We start from the raw sequence: 19742 nt of genomic DNA on the forward strand, positions 1-19742 counted from the left end.
GCCTTGGCAGTCTCAGATCTGTATATATATTGAGTTTTCGAAAAATATTTTATTAAACGTGTATATTTTTTCACGCCTGCACAATATCATCAGAATCATAAAATAATTTCATGAGAATTTTATTACAGTTTAAATATTTTTATCACAATTCATATTTATATATTCTCTTCTGTGAAATATTTTTCAGATCATATCACAGTATCTCTTATAACAGTATCTATATATGTGCCTGTACAATAGAGATATAATAAACTATCTCTTCGAATATTGTTCTATAAATGAGGATAAAAATTTTATTCTTTAGAGATAAGTCAAGATATTGAAACTTTGAAACATTTTTATCTCCATAAAAGTCTCGTTATCTCGAATGTATCGTTCTCAAAGTGTCGTCTCCTGAAAATAGTTTACTTCTAATAGAAATTTTACTGATTAATGAAACATACTGTGCCGAGCGATCAACGAGACTTCATCCAATCGGAATTTCTCCGTCTCGTCGCCCCCGAACGAACGAAAGGATCTCCATTAGATTTGAGCTCGTTAGAGAGACCGGACAGACAACGTGACGTGCGTTTCATGGATCGGCTACTATATAGACACTGAAATGTTGCGAGAGATCTATCCGTCTAAATTTCAAAGGCGGCTCGCCGACAAGAGTCAGGTATCATCGGTCGCGTTCGAAGGAGTTGATTGCCAGTTGTATCGATAAGATCTGACACGGACGCTCGAATTTTCAAAGCTAACGATAGGTCACGAACCCTCCAGTTAGATCGTGTCTCATGCGATGACTAGCGCCAGGTTAGCGATAGTCGAACGTGAACAATGTGCGTGCTGACTTCCACGAAACAAAGCTACAGTCACCGGGACAGGGCGGGATATATGTACATGGGCAACGCGATATGCTACTGTGATAACGCTGATAGATAACAAGTTTCTAACCTTCGACTCAATTATTGAATAAAGAATATTAGGAAGGAATGAAATAAAGAGCGTTGTTTTCGGTACAATAGATGTCAAAGTGAAGTAAATGTGACTATCGATACTCGATACTTATCAGTCCAATCAAGTTTTATGATGTATCATGCATCTCGTCGAATAGATTGGCACATTTCTTTACTACTTCTTCTTTCTTTTAGAAAGTAAACTACAATTGCTGCCTGGCTTTTCTAAAACCAAAACGTTTTATATATAATAATATATTGTTATTCTTATATTTCCAATGACATCATTAACGTCATAAAACTAATCCAATATGAATTCAGCAGTATTGCGATATGCTTCTTTCAGAATGCTTCTTTATTCAATGAAATGAATTTTTCTGCAAATTCTGTTTAATATCGATGACATTTTCTATTAATTTTTATATATTTTTATATATTTTTATAATTAGTTTAGTGAGATATATCATATGTATATTTCATTCACAAATAAATAGAAATCTTGTAGCATTAACAATGTTGCAAGATTTCTATTTATTTGTAAATTATGAAATATACATACGATATCTCATTAAACTGTGGAGATAAATATTACACTAAATATATTTAATAATTTAGGATAGTTCAATATAGAACTTAATGATTAGATATGTTATTAAAGACATAAAAGAATTAAGATAACAACTTCAAATATTTTACAAGTTATAATCCACAGTTACAGAAGTCTGGTTTTATCACTTTGTAGAAATATATAGAGATAACAAATTTATGATTGTAACTGTGTGACTCATTGTCAGAATATGCAGGCGAAGACAAAGTAAGTTTAGATCACCACAAATTTGAAATTTCTCGCAGTAAATCAGTAGCGAGAGTAACTCTGTCATCGAAAGAATAATAAAAGTTGCAGATTTACTCCAACGAGTTTGTCTCTCCAGCAGAATCCGTCTTATACGTAAAACGCGGCGCGATAGAAATCGCACGCACTTGTATCGAAACCGTAAACGATACAAGGCTACGCAAGTCATCGTAATTTATAGGTCGACATTCTCAAGAGAAATAGAGAGAAGAGAGAAAATGTGGCATAATTCACATGCGCGAATCGATCGATCGTTAATCTCGATCTGGCATCTCACGAAAGTAATACCAATAACTTATCTTAAATCAACAAAAAACGGTGTTATCTTTAACAGTCAAGCTAATGTAAGATATAGGCTTTATCTAGGAATAAATAAGGGATTTGTGAAAGTTGTCCTGTTTTATTGATTTCTTTAAAGAAGAAAAACTCGCGTCGCTTACTTTATTGTGATTATGCAGAAAGTTTTTTTAACTAAATCGTAAGTATAAATTCTAGTGTTTTTTTTTTTTTTTTTTTTAAGATAAATATATAGAAAATACAAGAAATATACAGAAAATGCATTTTTATAACATATGAAACACTATTCATAGCAAATTAAATATCGTATTTTTTAAAACAATAGCTTTTATCGTAAAAAAGTTCTAAATATATTTTTCGCACAGAGAAGTAAAACAGATTGTTAGAAATACGAGAGGTTGTTAGAAATATCAGATATTATTAGATATCAGAATTGTATTAACTTTCAAAAATATCTCTTTATACCAGATAAATATATATATATATATATATATATATATATATATATATATATTTCTATATTTTGAGCTATGATTGTTATTGTTTTAAATGAGAAGAAAGAATATATATGTTTTGATGTTTAAGGGAATGATATTGGGACGAATAGAATCTTCTATCAGCTGAGCGTGTCCTTGCTTCATTACAGCATCATTATTGTCTCAGGCAGGGAAGATGAACTAGATCAATTAGGTTTCATGAAGATCCGCGTACGTGCTCTTTCGTATGTAGGAGCGCGTAAATGTGCCGAAGGTGCGATACGCGACAGTAGCACGCATTCAGCGTCGAAATCGAATTAGGCTTCGTGGCACTCTCGAGCTATCCAACTCGCCTCTTCGACAGGACGAGAGTGGGAAACACGAAGGCGCGAAGTAATCCGTTTAAGGCCGCCCTAAGTGCACGCGCGAGGCGACGCGAATCTCGACTCGAATGTGAAACGTGTGGACGCGTCTCAGCACAATGGACCTCATTACACGGTATCGGGACCTCGAAGATGGCTGGTAATTGAAGAGGTGCGTTTAGTCCGCTAAAAGCAACCCCCCGCCTTCGAAGGAGCTGAGTGCGCGACGATGTGCCGCGCGATGGAATTACCCGCTTCGGAACGTCGCGCCGTATGCCATCGAGTCTCTTATGTGACACGCGTCAATGAAAATTGCGACCTTCGACATCTGCCGCGACGAGTCTCGAAGCGTTGAATACGTAAGTATCGCAAGTCATGCTATTGTTCCAAGAAGATATTATGAGATAAATCTGAAGAATAGCGATAATTTCAATATTTTTTACAGCGTCAAATTGTAGAGAATTAAAGAATTTTTGCAAATTACATTCGAAGAATGTAATATTGTTGAAATATTGATTTGCAACACACAAGGTCTGTTACATGTTTTAAAATTTTATATTTCTAGATAAAAAGAAAGAACACATATTTCTATGAATATAAAGTCAAATGATTCGTTGATGAAATAATAGACACAAATACAGTAGCATCAAATAATTTATTTAAAAGTTTAGGCGAATTTTTTTTTATAAGAAATGTTCAAAGTGTGTCCTCCATCGTTTTCTACCTGAATACAACATACACATGATTGGTATATTATCGTTTATTTCAATAGTTATTATTTCGACAACGAAGTATCAACGATTTAATCATAGAATTTATTCATAGAAATATTTATTCTTTCTTTTTATTCAAGAACATACTCATGAAAATATTTTAAAACATACTTATGACTTTCTCTGTACGCACATACATATAAAAATTTTGCAATTTCATGAAATAATGTTGGAAAATAAATATTTATGTGAAAAATAAATTATTGATTTTAATAAATATTTAAATATAAAAGGAGTTAAATTTTCTAAATACATTGCCTTTTTATTAATCTACTATTAAATTGCTATTAAATTAGACAAACAGAGACGAGACAGATATTTTCTTAAAAAAATATTAATTCCACGAGACTGAATTCAACATAAATTTAATATACTTCTAATGATTTTATGAGAGAAAAAAACAGTTAACTGCAACATGTACGCTCAAGTATCGCGCCATAATGTAGTTAAACAATGATGTTTAATTTCGATCCAGCAATTCCGCGGGAATTTTATGATCCTGGGGGAACATACGAAAGATCGCACGAGGGTCAGGATCATGCGCGAACCGAGCGATTCTGGCGACCACCCGGAAACAACCGGTGTGAGCATGATTACGATGATCGCATCGATGTATCTCGTGGCACGAAAATTAGCTCGTAATTTCAGTACAGGTGTTCCTTACCCGCGTCCGCTGGCAGATCATCCCACGCAGTTTCGGCAAAACTTTCAACCGAAAGGCGACCCGCGCGAGCGGTGGTGCATTAATAATCGCGGTAACCCTTTCTTTAGTCATGTTATTTGTGGAGAAGAGATCGCGCATAAGGAGCCTGGGCCACCAGCGCAAACCGGCGTGAGGTCCTCTTAAACGGATATTAATTAGTGACTGCTGTTACCTGAACGCACAATAGGTACAGGCAAGAGGATCAACAAAACGGATGATTGAATTATGTTCGCGCGCATCCAAGAAGGAACAATCGTTATTCCTCCATATGGATGATGGCGATCTGACGCGTCGGAGAAAGCGTATATTCTTTATTTTTCAGCATTACTGACATATCTTTCAAAGTACATATGAAGATACGTATGTATGTATTTTTATAAATACACGGTTTTGCTGAAGTATCTAAAAATACAATTAGATACAATTCTGAAAATAATTTTAGTTGAGCTAATAATTGTAAAATGTAGAACGCTCAAACTTGTTGTAAGAATGTTAAAACTTTTTGTATTATTACATATCAGAGACCATCTGGCACTAAAAATAATATTCAAATAATTATTCTTGACACGTCTCGACGACAACTCGATGACAAATCAATTCCGATGTCATATTTTAATGACATAAATGAGACACAGCAGTGTGCTAATCTGTACGAACACGTAGAGAACATGGAAAATTCAACGCGTTTTCTTGACTAGTTCAATTTGTTTCACGAATTTCTCACAACTATGACAAAATTGTTTAGTCCAAGGAAAGTCTTAAGTCTTCTTCATGTCTCTCATTTTCTTTGTCTTTCTCTGCTTTTTATATCTCTTTCTCTCTTGTTTTCTCCTTTTTTGTGTGACGTAGCAAAGCTGTTTGGGAAAAAGGGGCCCATGACGAAGGGCGGAGATACTCTTAATTAATTATTCCATGGGCGTCGCGCCGCTCAAAATTAAAATCGGTTCATTAAGCGGCGCTACGTGGAATTTTTTCCTAATCCAACTGGGCGAAAAGAGCGGTGAGAGAGGAAAGGGCGGTGACGACAGCTACCGGTTTTCTACCTTCATGGAAGAAGAGAGGGCCATGTTGAGGAAGTTGCCCATGCCGTTGAATGGAGCAAGGGAATTCGATTCGCTCGTTCGTTCAGGCCAGCAAAGCGCCTATCTCTCCCTTTCGGTCTTAATGGCCCAACGAATGACGACGAGGCCGTGGTTTTTATCTCCGTGTGCAATAAATGCCTCGTTAACGATCGCGCTCGCGAGCAATAATCGAAATTTCCGATTGGTGCGAGACGTGCGCATGCTTTTACGACGACGTCGGCGAGCGCACCGCCAACACGTTAAGACGCATAACGGAGTCGTATACGGTAACTTATTGCATTGACGATGGTGTCGTTATTTAGTAACGGCTGTACAAAATTCTCGCGCAAGAGGCGAGTAAGTGTTAAGTCGTGTCGATGTTACGAGACGTATCACGCATATTTTAAGATTGCTTATTTTCATGTAAATTAGTTGAAGAGTAGTAGACATGTGAGACCTTCACAATATGCTTCAGAATTCTGCTGAAGTCCTAAAAAGAAAGTTTTAGAGATTCACTCTTCTATCTTTCTTTGAACATTTTTTTTTTAATAAAACTAATAAGAGAGAAAAAAACCCTTTATTGAATAAATATTGCAAAAGCTAAATTAATAGAATAAGCGTTCTTATAGAAGAAAATTAGTTATTAAATTATTATAGAATAACATTTTGTGATGTAAACTATTACTTTTATTATATCGTATAGAAATTTTCCAATGGTATCTTTATTATATTTACAACGCTTTTCATTTGAATTATTTCAAATGAAAAATTTTACGCCAGCAATGTTTCGAATGACTACGTTAATTATAATTGGCTTATAAATTGCAGAAATATTTAATACGTATTCAGAATTACGATTATTGTGCGATTGTAAAATTATTTCCAGTTGGCTTTTTGCAATGATTATACACGGAAACCGCTTGGCTGGAATAACGATTGAGAGAGAAATATGTCTATAGACTTAACTCGCACTCGCATCTGTTCCAAGCGTGCCAGCGCCAGCGCTGCAATTTTGTAATAAACTTATCGGTCTGATGCGATAATTATCGCGCATCTGGCAAGGCCGATCCGCGTGATTACCGAGAGTAATCCGCGAGCGAGTCGAAGCGGATGGAAACCAAGACGGGGCACCTGTGGGCGCGGGATAACTTCTTGAACGCGGATAATCGTACAGCCTGCGTTATCTATGGTTCGAAGCTGGCGTGGGTTCCGACCGCAAATGATGGGATAAAAGGGTCCTCGGTACGACAGGATATAATTATGGCTTTACGTAGCATTACGAAGAGGTACCGCGAGACGCTCAGACACCGGTCGCGCCGGTGACTCTATTTAAAGTTTAAGTGGGACTTAAATTAAAATCCATTAATATTATAACGATTACGGTGACATCTGTACCATAAATTCCATCTTAAGCGATGATACGCTTCTGCATTATCTTGAATTCTCTTCTTACTTTCCATATGCTTTTCAATATAATAGTCATAACAGAAATTCCCTTCTTATTACATGTACTTTCAAAGAACGTTTATCAAATTTTTACTATTTTATTTTAACGTATTTATTTTAACGTAATATGTTTTAAATTTTATAAAAGAAAATATACAGAAATTGAAGTGCTCCGTTCCATGAAGATATCAAAGAGAATCTTATCGATTATTCTCAATATCTAAATCTATCTTTCATTACGTTTCAAGATTTCAGAGAGAAATTCCGAGCACGTACTGTACCAATAAAAGGGCCTAGCATACCTGAACGTGTTAGCGAAACGCTCGAAGTGTATGAATCGACCGCTCGCTTGCGGCACTGGAATTCTTCCCGCCGCGGGATGAGAAAAAGAAGCTAAACGAAATACGCGAAGAAGTTTCAGCATGAAGTTACTCGGTTCAGCCAGCAAGACAACTTTAATTTTAAATAACGGTTTAAATCGACTTTTCATTATAACGATAACACATGCGTATATATAACGTGATTCGTAACAATAATTTTAAGGCCAAATAAATTGCAATTAAAATAAACGTCATATTCTTCTAATATCTTTGTAAGAGAATTATTTAAAAATATTTCTTCTATTTATATATAACAATATTTTCTGACATATTTGAAAATATATTTAGATTTTATTTTTTTATTAGAAGAAATAAGATCTAAATGCATCTTTGAGATTCTTGCTTTTTCTTCTAGATCAATTATGATATGATGAAAAAGCGGAGTAGTAATTTCCTCTCTTTTATAGACTTACAGATATGTTTGGCTAACCGCAAATACAGGTTTGAAACATTTTTCGAAGAAATCATTCAGTCTGCTGGGTCTCGAGAGAAATGTTCGACATGGAAAGTTTTTATCCCAGAGATTGGGCGAGTTATTTTAACAAAGCGATTTAACTTCGTAAGCAAACGACTATATCATATCCTTTCAATTAGTAGATATTGCAAGAATAATTGGAAACGCAGAAACTCTCTGATTATAATATAATCCTATTAAAGACAAAATAAAGATTAAACTCATGAGACGATAAATAGTAAACATGCTTTGTAACAAAGTTGTATTATTTTTATATGCATTGGACTATTTTTACATATGTATTACAAATGAAAATGCGTTTTTTTAAATTAAAATAATGGAGTCTTTCTCCTAATATCATTTCATACAACATAAAAAAATAAACACACAAAAAAATGTTTGATGTACATCTATTATATTAAATTTAATTAAAAATTAAAATATTACGAAGGATTTTCTGCGAAGTAATTCTAATAGGAAAAGAGTATGTATTTAATAAAAATTTCTATAAAAAAAGATTTATTTTAATTAGTTTTATGAGATTAACTTTTTTACGTTTATCTATTCTATATGATATTCTTGTATTGAGTTTTTGTTAAACATCTGCTTACAAATTAAGATGCAATGATTTAAAATAAAAAAAAATGTTTCCTACAAGAAACTTGACTGTACAGCAAATGTCAAACAACATATTAAAGATTTTGATGCATGTTTAAAATAAATGAGAATATAACGTAATTTGCCTTGACAGAAACCAGACCAGGTATTTTATTCGTATTTTAGTATTCTGCAATATTTTTTCTTGTTGGAACAAGAGATTATCACACTTGAGAAGCTTGCTGTTTCCTCTTCGAATAAAATTCGGAAAAGGTACATCTCTATTCTTTAAAATAAAGTTTCCGAGAACAAGTTTTATACATTCCGGAGTTGAGAAACAAATGATACATGCGCGATAGGAAAAAGGTCAAAAGGTTCTAAGAGTTTGAATGTACATATCTGGTAGCAGAATAGAGGAAAATAACGTGGAAGTTGATATTCCGATAGCGTTTCAAGAAGAATTCATGACAAGTTGTTTTTTTTTCTAAAAAAATATTTATTTCCTTTTGGAAAACAATTCTATAAAAATAATGTATATTTTAAAGCAGAAACTTTTAAGAATTGTTACTTATTTAAAAAAAAATATTTTAATTTTTTATTCAATTTTTATTTTCTTATTAATTTAAATATTTAATATCAATTTCTCACTTTGTTAAGAGTTTTATCAGTTTCAATAAAAATAATACCGTTGATTTTAACAAAAACTAATAATAAATATTTTTACTACAAATATCAGTAAAATTAATTAAATTCATGCATTTTTTAAAGAAAGACTTTGATATTTTCCAAGAAAGTATTATCATTTAATTTGAGTGAAGAATAAAGTGCGAAATTTTATTTAATCACAGGTATTCCGCAAAGAACTAATTTACTGGAAATAAATTTACTAAGGTAGAGTTTCACTGTTTGCTTTAGTAACACTTTATTTTTCTCCAGGGATATATTGATTTATGAGAGGCGCCATAAAAAGGAGCTACAACTCGACTATTATAAATCGTGGGATACAGTCGGAGTTAATTAATATCGACGTAGATCTGAAAACACTAATTCGCTCTTAATATGCCAGCAGTAAACGCTACAGTAACTTACCGATACTTCGATTAATCGCTAATTACGATGATCATCTTTACGAAAACGAATCGAGATTCTGACATGGCTACGACTTAATAACAGGAACCGATCGTAGAATTTCAGACGGTGGCTGACGGTGGTTATTAACTATCGAGAGGTTATCCGATCAACCCGATACATAGCGGCTAACTTGGATTCAACAACATTCTTATCCATCGATCAAATTCTGCGCTTCGCGCAAACCAAGTTCCCATAAATCATCGGCTGAGATTTTCACTGGGATTTGCAATGAGAGCATTAAGAAAACATTATCTTGAAATTAATAAATTTGCGTACAATTTTTATATATTTGAAAAGTATTATAACAATGTCTGTCGGTGATTAACTAATATAATTTGTCAAAAAGCGATTATTCTGTGAAACATTAGAAAATGGGGGCGATATATCATATAAAAATAGCGATATGCATGAAAAATTTTATGTTCTAATAATTGGGAAGAAACAGAATTAATAAGAAACATCCTTAAAAAAAAGAAATGAGTTTAAAATTTAAAAATGTATGATAAGTTTTTTTCATTAAATCACTCACTACTTCATTTCCGGTAAAGAGGCGAAGATTCCGGTAACAAACATACACAGAACATACACAGGACTAAAAACTGAATCATGACAGAAAGAAACGAGCATTCTCTTGATGATTTGTCCGGAAGCAATATCTCACTCGTATCTTGCGTTTCAATCAATGTCAGTTTGTTTAACGCGAAATTGCATCAACAAGAACTTATTTCGAGATTTCTTTAACTAGTTTTTCTCTAGTTTATCAATTTCTTTTATAATGTTTTTGTTATTGTAATAACATTATTATGTCGTAATATCTTAATATCGACAATAAATACTAAATAATACTTATTTCTCAATCTCATGTCTATCCTATGTATTTCATATTTATCATTTCATTCACAGTTAGTTATTATTCACTGTTAGATATCAAAGGAGGTTAGATATCAATGGTAATCCAATCTGTTGGGTTAAATAATAATATTTTGCTATTTTTTTAATTGCATGTGTCAAAATATAAATAAATCCATTTCTTAGTTTCAATTAAAGTAATCAATATCTATATTAACGTATATATTTAATAATAAATTTATTTAATAAATAATAAATAATATATTTTTTAAATTAAATTTTAACTCTATTGTTTAGTTAAATTAACGACATATTGAGTAAAAGCAATGATTATAGAAATTAAAAATAACTCAAATTATTATTTGATATTATGAATTTAACAGTATATAATTGTCTTTTTAATTTGAATCTTTTTATGATGTTCATTTTTAATCGTTAAGACATTCGTATTAATTACACGCTATTTTAAATTGAAGCAGATCCTATTTTTCACACCGCCGCCGGTCAATCGATTAAAGCGTAGCGCTAATTTGTAAGAGGATATAAATTATGACAGCAGAGGTAAGCTGTACACGACGACGTCAGCATTCAAGAAAGAAAAAAAAGGAGGACAAAGCACGTGCCGAGGTAACAGGGAAAAAAAAGTTACAGTAATGAGTGTCACCGCGAGAGAAAAATAAGGCTTCTCCTGATTCGACACACGAGATTATTAGGTGGAGAGAATTCACAAGAGAACGAATGCACAGAAATGGATTAATCGCGAGCCTCTCCCATTGATTCCACCCTTGGCATTCACCGTTCTCCCTTTCAATTATTCTGTTATGTTTTCAAGCTGTCGCAAAGAACATGGCGTGCTTGAATAAAGGAAAATTACGGTACGATTTTAATCGGAGAAGTTCCTCTGAGCTCCTTAAGAATTCAAACAAATGATCGATGCATAGGGTGAAACTGTCGGGACAATAATATCAACGTAGATAAATTCTTTTCAATTACAGTTATCAAAATATAACTGACTTTTAAGAAGACAGTTTAGCATACATATATATAAACGAATGAGATAAGTGGAAAAAATTAGAATTCTAACTTTTTAGTGAAAACTTAGAAATAAGTTGGAGATAAAGCCTGATTGAGACGTTAAGTGAACATTACAAGAAAAGATTTTAATCCCAGCTGAAGATCAAGAATTCTTGAAATATTCTTATAATCACGTTATTGCTTAAACGTAATTATACTTTTCAAGAGAATATCTTCATATAATTTATTATTCTCACAGCCAATAAGAGATTTCTTTGCGTTTTTTGTGTTTATAAACTGACTTTAGAAAGTTTGAAAGAAATTATATATTCAAGCTGGAAATATTTAATCTGCATAATAGAAAAGCATTTATATTCTTAAAACTTTAAAAAAAATTTGGGATATTATTTTTATTTGCAATAAAAAATTTTACAAAATTCCTTATAAAGATTAACTTTTATCCTATTTCATCAATTTTCATACAATAGTGTGTGAACTTTATAATGTTCATTAAATTTTATCGCTTGTTATTTTGATATATTGATAGATTAATGGATTAGTCAATTGCATTCCCATCACGATTTTTTTGTGCCAAAATAATACATAAATTCAATCTTTTTTTTAATCGAAATTTTATGACAGATTTATCAAATCCTATTCACAAAGAAAATTCAATAAGCCATAAAAATGCATAAAAATAGAGCTTAAATAAAGTTTAAATAATAGAGTTTAAATACAAATAGAGAACTTAACCTAAATAATGTAAATAATGTCTTATACTAAAAAATAAAGACAAACATATAACTGTAACTACTTTAACTACTTTACTTTAATTGGTTTTTAACTACAACAAAAAATTATTATAGATTTCAATTAAATTATTTCACTTATGTGCAAAGTTGTATATACATTTTATTTTTTTATTTCCAGATTGAACTTTCCTTATGAATATGATTCAATGATATTGTCACAAAAATTCTACGTAAAAGTTGAAATTTCAAATTTTTCGTATTATGGACTACTGAATCTCTTTATCTCTTATTGTCGGGTTGAGTTAGCAACGCTATGCGAAGCAGATCGAGAACGACGAGAGAAGTCGAGGACCGTCGTCCGATAACGAAGATGATCCTCTCGAGCCGTCTTTCTTCCTCCAGCCGGATGAATAAACTCGAGACTAATTACCGCGATAAGTACAGAAGGAACCCTGGCACGCTCCATCGTGCGTTCCACGATGAAGCTCCGTAATATTAACGAGTGGTGGCTGCGCGCCACGCTCAATGCTTCAATCGGAGGAATGTCTGAAATATCTACTCGCAGTTACCGGCGAAATAATATATATTTATGTCGCTTGTATGTATCGGTTGAGCGGGACGCAACGTTTATTATTTCATAGCAATGCGTAATTAAAGTAGAATAGATGGCATTTAAGTAATGCGGATTCTGGCAAGATGAATATAATTAATATAATTAATATAAGAAATGCTGCGATTTAGCCGAGCAATCATTGCATATTAATCAATTTGTATGAACATGTTTACTTATCATAGACACTTCTCTAAGCAGTTAATAATTGCATAAGCAAACCTATGTACCAATATGTGAAATTGAGTTTCTATTTGTACGAGAAAAGATTAATTCAAAGCAATCACTTTAAGGAATAAATAAACAATATCTCTTTTTTAGAAATTTACAGGAAAATTTTTAGAAATGTCGATTTTTTAAATTCAATTTATTAAAGCTTTTTTTGCTAATATCTCACCGCTATGTACACTTCGTGAATAAAAAAAAGAATATGTGTTACTTTTACTAAAAACGAATTTCATATATTCTAAGTTACACACGTTTTAAATCAAATTATCTCAAATACATTCTCTACATTTTGCATAGAGAGCCATGTACACCTAAATTTAAGATCGTAGATTGTATTATCTTTTTAACAATATTTTCTCGATATGTCCAAAAATATGATACACGAATAACGTAAACTACTGACCTCCTTCTTTAAGGAGAAGGTGAAAATATATATTTTAACATTATTATTTCCACACGCAACGCAAATTAAATGATAATGAAGGAGGTATCCTTCATTTTTCTCTTTCAGCAAAATAATTGCGGCCGCATTGAACTTCAATCGCAATTATGGCGCTTTAATGACAATAATATCGGCATTAACGGCGCGACTAAAAAGGATGAAAAGAAATCTTGCGCGTGTGCGAGTGAGATAAGGAGAAATTAAAGGAAATGGTAGTCATAAAATAATAGCGCACCTCGGTTGTCGCTCACTGACTGAAATTGCCGTGTTACCTGTTTCAGTGTGCAACTGCAACCTCCACGCGAGAAAGTGCAGATTCAACATGGAGCTGTACAAGCTGTCGGGCCGTGTCAGCGGAGGCGTTTGTCTGCAGTGCCGGCATTTTACGGCAGGAAGGCACTGTCATTACTGCCGCGAAGGTTACTACAGAGATCCGGCGAGACCGATCACACATCGCAAGGCCTGCAAACGTAAGTGCCCCCGCGGCCCGGCAATTACATGTAAATCCAACAAAGACACCTCAGCGACGCGCGCGCGTGGCAATTACACTCGCGTCGAGTAACCCTACGCGATTACTCGTGGCACGGTTAATTACGGAAGTACCACGGTGAACTTGCTATCGTCTCGCGCGCGAGATTAGTAAGCGACGATAATAGCGTGTAGGATTTCTAATTCTTCACGCGTCTCAATGTACGCGCGCTAATAATGTGAAGCTAATTAGACGATCCTGCGGGTCATATATACAGCTTTCTCTATGGCGCGTAACGATTCGCTTTCGAAATCACGATTCCGCGAGAGAGATTCTGCGAATCGAAAATTCTCAAGTATTTTTTGCGAGAAGAAAAATGCAGATAAGAATTCTACAAGACTGACGTATTTTAATAAGAGTATTTCAACACTCGGATATACATAAGTATTTTTCTACATGCGTATTTTTTTTTACTGTTGCATTTTTTAACCGAGAATTTTTCCCAAACAGTGCATAGAAAAAAACAATTTTATTTGAAATATTTAAAAATTTAATTATAAATCCGATTTTTAGATGTAAATCCGAAAATAACTTTGTTGGATTATAAAATAAAATATGCAGGACAAAAATTGATCGCTATTATAAAATGTAAAAATTTTTTACAGTATTATTCATTATGCTTAAATTTCCTACACATTACAATTATTTTGATAGTCCAAACAAAATTATTTCTAGATCTACTTAAATTATTAGATATTTCACCACAATCATTCTTTCCGCGTGACTATGTACAGTTCCTGTATTTTCAACATTCACCGCCGTATTCAAAGACACGTTATGTGAATCTGATCAGAACACTTATTGTGAATAAGCGACTGATCGAAAGCGGTGAAGAGAGCGAACTAAGAAACGACACGACGACTTCTCCAATCGAGTCAGCGCATCTTCCCAGCCGCGCTACGCTGTTGAGAGAGACTTGGACGCTATTACCATTCGTCTCAGTCCCTCCGTGGTACTGTTACAAAGTGGTTACCAGCTGAGCAACCCCCTAATCTCGGTGCATTCAATTTATGTACGTTTGTCTAGGCTCATAGACCGCCGCGGGGATAACGATCTCCCGGTGTGAGAAAGCGCGCGTCGATGCATCGTAAATGCATCGGAGCGCGGTCTACGTGAGCGAGCGTCTGCACAGTGCATCCCATATCGTTCGTAACTGTACGGCGGAGCCGTTGTCCGATGTCGATTTACCGTGTAAGAATATTAGGCTCATTGTACCGTGATAAATCAGAAATTCATGCGAAATATCAACACAATTGTCAGATCTTGTAATAAAAAGAGGCAACAAATCTGAAAGCTTCGCAAAATACTCCTCTCTTTTTCCCTATTCAATTTTAAAATGCATTTGTTATCATGATTTTTTAATGTTTTCTTTTGATGTAACTTCCACGCAGCAGTAGACATTAGATCTGTTTTCTATTTCTGCACCAGACTGCTACAACTTTCTTCTTTGCATTTGCCAAATGTCAATCATATATTATACCTATTTCATTTAATTTTAAGTGCCAAAAGTGTATACTAGTTCAGCTATAGAAAAAGATACAGACTTATTGCAAATCATCATTGCGTATCAATGTAGACGGAAAGTATTGCATTGGGTATCAAAATTGTTATAATAATACGCAAAGACAATATGTGTCATATTAGATTACACAATAGGATGACACGATACGCGGATGCACTACAAGTCTATATCAGATCCATCCATCCATCCATCATTTGAGTGTATGAATATTTAGTAATGCGTTTTTTTTTTTACAATTGCGAGAATTTTCGCGAGATTCTAGGTATTCGCACTTGACAGACAGGTTTCGCGCGATTAATTATGTATGTCACTGGACAACACGCACATATTCTCTAACAAGGAGTACATGTCGTGTTGAATTGTAAGGTTAATTAACTTTTTACGGTCTAGAATATTTTTTATGTTACATGACATTCATGCTCGTTGCGAAGACCAGTTGTAAAAGAGACATCCACGCATAAACGTGTAATAAAAATTTTACTCGAGACATGTCATTCAAAGGTGTCAGATATAATCCCATTTATCAGTAAACACTATATTTCATAAATATTTTGTAACGTCTCCGAGTTATAAACAAGAAATGAACAGAAAAATCATTTTAAAAAAATCGTATGTTAATGTGATATGTGTAATCAACTTTGAAACATGTTTTATTATCAAGAATTGAACATCTTTGAGATATCATTATATAAAACATCGATATATCGATCGACATATCGATCTATCAAGAAATAAAAGTAATGTGAAAACAGAAATGTAAAAAATTTATTTGATAAATTTATTTGATAAATTTATATGACACAGTAATATTATATGAGGCGCTTAAGTGCTTAAAATTCGGTTTCATAAATTATTAACAGTTAAGCCATTTTTATGCGATAAGCGCCATATTGCCATATATCAAATTTATAAGCAAGCATAATGATTAACGGGCTTAACAGCCAAAATATTAACTGCTGAGTTAGCGATTCATAGAGACAACGATATAGCGCACATATGGTTTACCTCGTGTTCTCTCACAGGGCTTCTGGTTCCAATATATAAAACCTAAGTGTCGCACCAAGAGAGCCTGCGCATACTCTTGCCATCGAGATAACGAACAGTATTCTCAATTCTGTATTCTCGTTAGCAATCATGGCAGCTGTTAGAGATAACAACGAGACACGACATTCACCGCGAACGCATACCGAGCGTGAAAAGAAGATTTAAGCTTGTCTTAGGATGGCATAAGTTTCATAAATTAATCCTCAGAACGAGGGGATTCCATCGGTGTTGGATCGCGTGGAAAGACGGGAGAGTATAATTTCATTTTAATACATAATTTAAGTTTGAGCTTTAACCGCGCTCGAAACTTCAGAGATGATTGCCCCTCCTCCTCTCTCTCCATAACGATGATAAATTTAGGAATTAGTTGGGTGACAGGATGGTCCGATTTCGCTCCGTTGGGTATAACGAGTAAGTATATAATGAAGTTGTAAAACTTCACTTTAAAACAGTTCACCTATGTATATAATCACGTTTTATAAAAATTATAACAACAATATTGTACAATAAATTTCAATCATTACAGAAAATAAAATTCTAGTGTCTGTTCTCTCTTTAATCTAGGATTCTATTTTTTCAAAACAAGCAAATTAAAAAGGAAATATATTATGAGTCGAGTTTCATGATAGTAAAGTTATGATCTTATAATTTTGAGGTTTTATCTTTGACTAGTATATAATTTAAGATCCCTGATATCAGTGGCTTTTTCAGAAAACTAGCTGTATCTAATTCTTAGTTTTCAAGGTAGGGATAGAGTGAAATTACGACATTATTACATGGTGATTAATATGGTGCGGTGAAGATAAGATCTTTCTAAGGGTAAAGCAACTCTGATTGAATAATTAGCCACGCCCACTGGATTAATTTCAATTTAACGTCGTGTTAAATAGCGCGAGTGGTCATATTTGTATATCATACTACTTGCCGACTTATTTAGATAGCAATAGCTCAATATTATCGTTCTCAAGGAAAAATATCCTTGCCACATTAAGTAATTAAGTCTAGTTAACGCATGCTAATTAAGATCGCTTGCAGGAAGAGAACTCGCATGCAACGAACGAGATAATATATTCCAAAGTACACATTATTTGCAGGATAATGAACGTAAGCTTATCAGTACTATATACAATTGAATAACCTCGAGAAACTCTACTGCCACAAATGTTCACAGAATTCCATGCAATTCGAAATTCTATTCACGTCGAAAATAGAGAGCAATAATCTCCGTTGAGCGCGCTGCTGAAAGCATCAACGATAACGACGACCACGATAACGACGATGACGCTACTCATTTTATAAGATATGCCTTATAAGATATCCGTTTGTGTGCTTCTCTCTCCATCGGCCGCTATCTTCCATTATTACAAGCTCGAACGCGCGACGAAAATGCAGATTTCTGCAATTTCTCATCTTTCTCTGCCGCGCCTTGCAACGTCCCGTCATTGCACCGAACGCACGTCTCCTCCATGACATGCACTAGCATTTTCACGGTTAGTGAACTCTAGATTGGTCCTGCCATACGATCCCTCTCATCTTCCTATCGTGCTTACTCACGACAAACCATCCCCTCAATCTCGTGCTCAACATTTTCGCGGGAAAATACAACCCCTAGTGTCGACTGTGATGTACCGTCAGGTCAGAATAGCGTTGCTCGTTTCGAGATTTGCACGGTGACGAATGAGAATTTCCTCGACCTTCTCCGTATTTCGTTTTCACTCCTTTTTCGCTTTACTTGTCTGCAGTGACTACTACTTATTTCAACCGTATAAAGTTTCTTTGCTTTGACTGTCCTGAGAAATAAAGTCAGCATTTTGCTAAAAGCTGTTTTACACGTGACGTGGCGAGACTATCGTTTGTTAAGAAATTTTGTATATTCTTTGTGTTAGCGTATATATGTTGCGGATAATACGACTTTATAAATCTAATAACTCACATATTTTAATAAATAAGTTTTAATTTATTTTAATAAATCTATTTAAATTTTTTAGACTGTATTTACAGACTTTTAATATTTAGCTTCAGTTTTTAATAGTTAATTCCATCCTTATTGATTTATTTACCATATATGAATTGATGTAAATCAAAGGATCAAATAAATAAAGCATATTTCTAAAAAAATTATTAAAAATTATTAAGTTATATGATTTTATATCGCCATGGTTCAAAGAATATTGACATTTCAATAATGATTTATGATCCACATTAATTCTTTTTATTATTATTGTCACTATTTGAATATTAAAATGTGCTTTTTAAAGATTATATTATTTCAACATTTATTTATTTTATAATAAATTTATTTTATAATAATAATTTTATAATAATTTCAAAAGATTTCAATTATGCAATTTCTTTCCGACGCAAATTAAATAATAAATATTACGGTCAAACATAATTCTCAATTTCTGTTCTATTTCAATAACACGAAGCTTTATTTTATTTCTATGTTTCATTTACTTTAATATAATTCTTCCTTTTCTAATCTCTAGTCGAGAATCATCATAAGGACTTATTTCTTCGGAAAGAGAAGGTAAAAAGAAACATTGGAGTACCATAAAATCAACTTAATGTTGCTGTAAAAGGTCTTATGTGACTGCTAATAACGTAATATAAATTTGGTATTTAAGAGTCAATGATTATTTTGGCCTCGGTTTTACGTAGTAATTTTATTCCTTAATAAGAAAGAATACTGATAATTAGTGCGTGATAAAAAAAAGTAAAGAAATTGTTTTTTCATGTATCATAAAAAATCTAATTGAATCATAGAATTATCATCAGATATTAAGTCTACAATTATTATAGATATTAATATCGCTGTGCCTTAATAATTATGTCAATTGCCTATTAAGGAGGAAATATATATTATAGTAAAGTAAAACTCTTGCGAGATATACGTATGGAAAGCAACACATTGCATTGACAACAGAAATGTCCGATGCGTCGTAATTTCATAGCTCACTAACGATCATCTACAACGACCCAGCATTCATCTAATCATGCGAATGCGCGGCGGGAATAATCACGGACAATTATTCCTCACAGAGGATACATATCGTGAAACGTCATTTTTATATACGCGGCCTTTGGCGCAAACACGTCGTTTTATATGACGCAGAATAACTGTCTCTATCTTAGGTCTCATAAAAATAAGCACTCTCAATGACGATATCCGATCGAGCAACCATGACCTTTCATTCTATATTCATTACTTTCATTTCAATCAATATCGTATTTTATATATATATATATATATATATATATATATATATATATATATATAT

General features: G+C 33.3%; 1 protein-coding gene across 1 annotated transcript in view; it reads left to right on the forward strand.

The window, feature by feature from the left end:
* The window catches only part of LOC105620785 (netrin-1-like), a 206605-nt gene that overhangs the window by 86021 nt on the left and 100842 nt on the right, over window positions 1-19742 (forward strand). The window contains exon 2 of the mRNA XM_012202276.1: window positions 13648-13836. Coding sequence (XP_012057666.1) covers window positions 13648-13836 — 189 coding nt within the window. The remainder of the gene's footprint in view (window positions 1-13647; window positions 13837-19742) is intronic.

This window comes from Atta cephalotes (assembly GCF_000143395.1).
Source record: "Atta cephalotes unplaced genomic scaffold scaffold00002, whole genome shotgun sequence".
NCBI classification, from domain to species: Eukaryota; Metazoa; Arthropoda; class Insecta; order Hymenoptera; family Formicidae; genus Atta; species Atta cephalotes.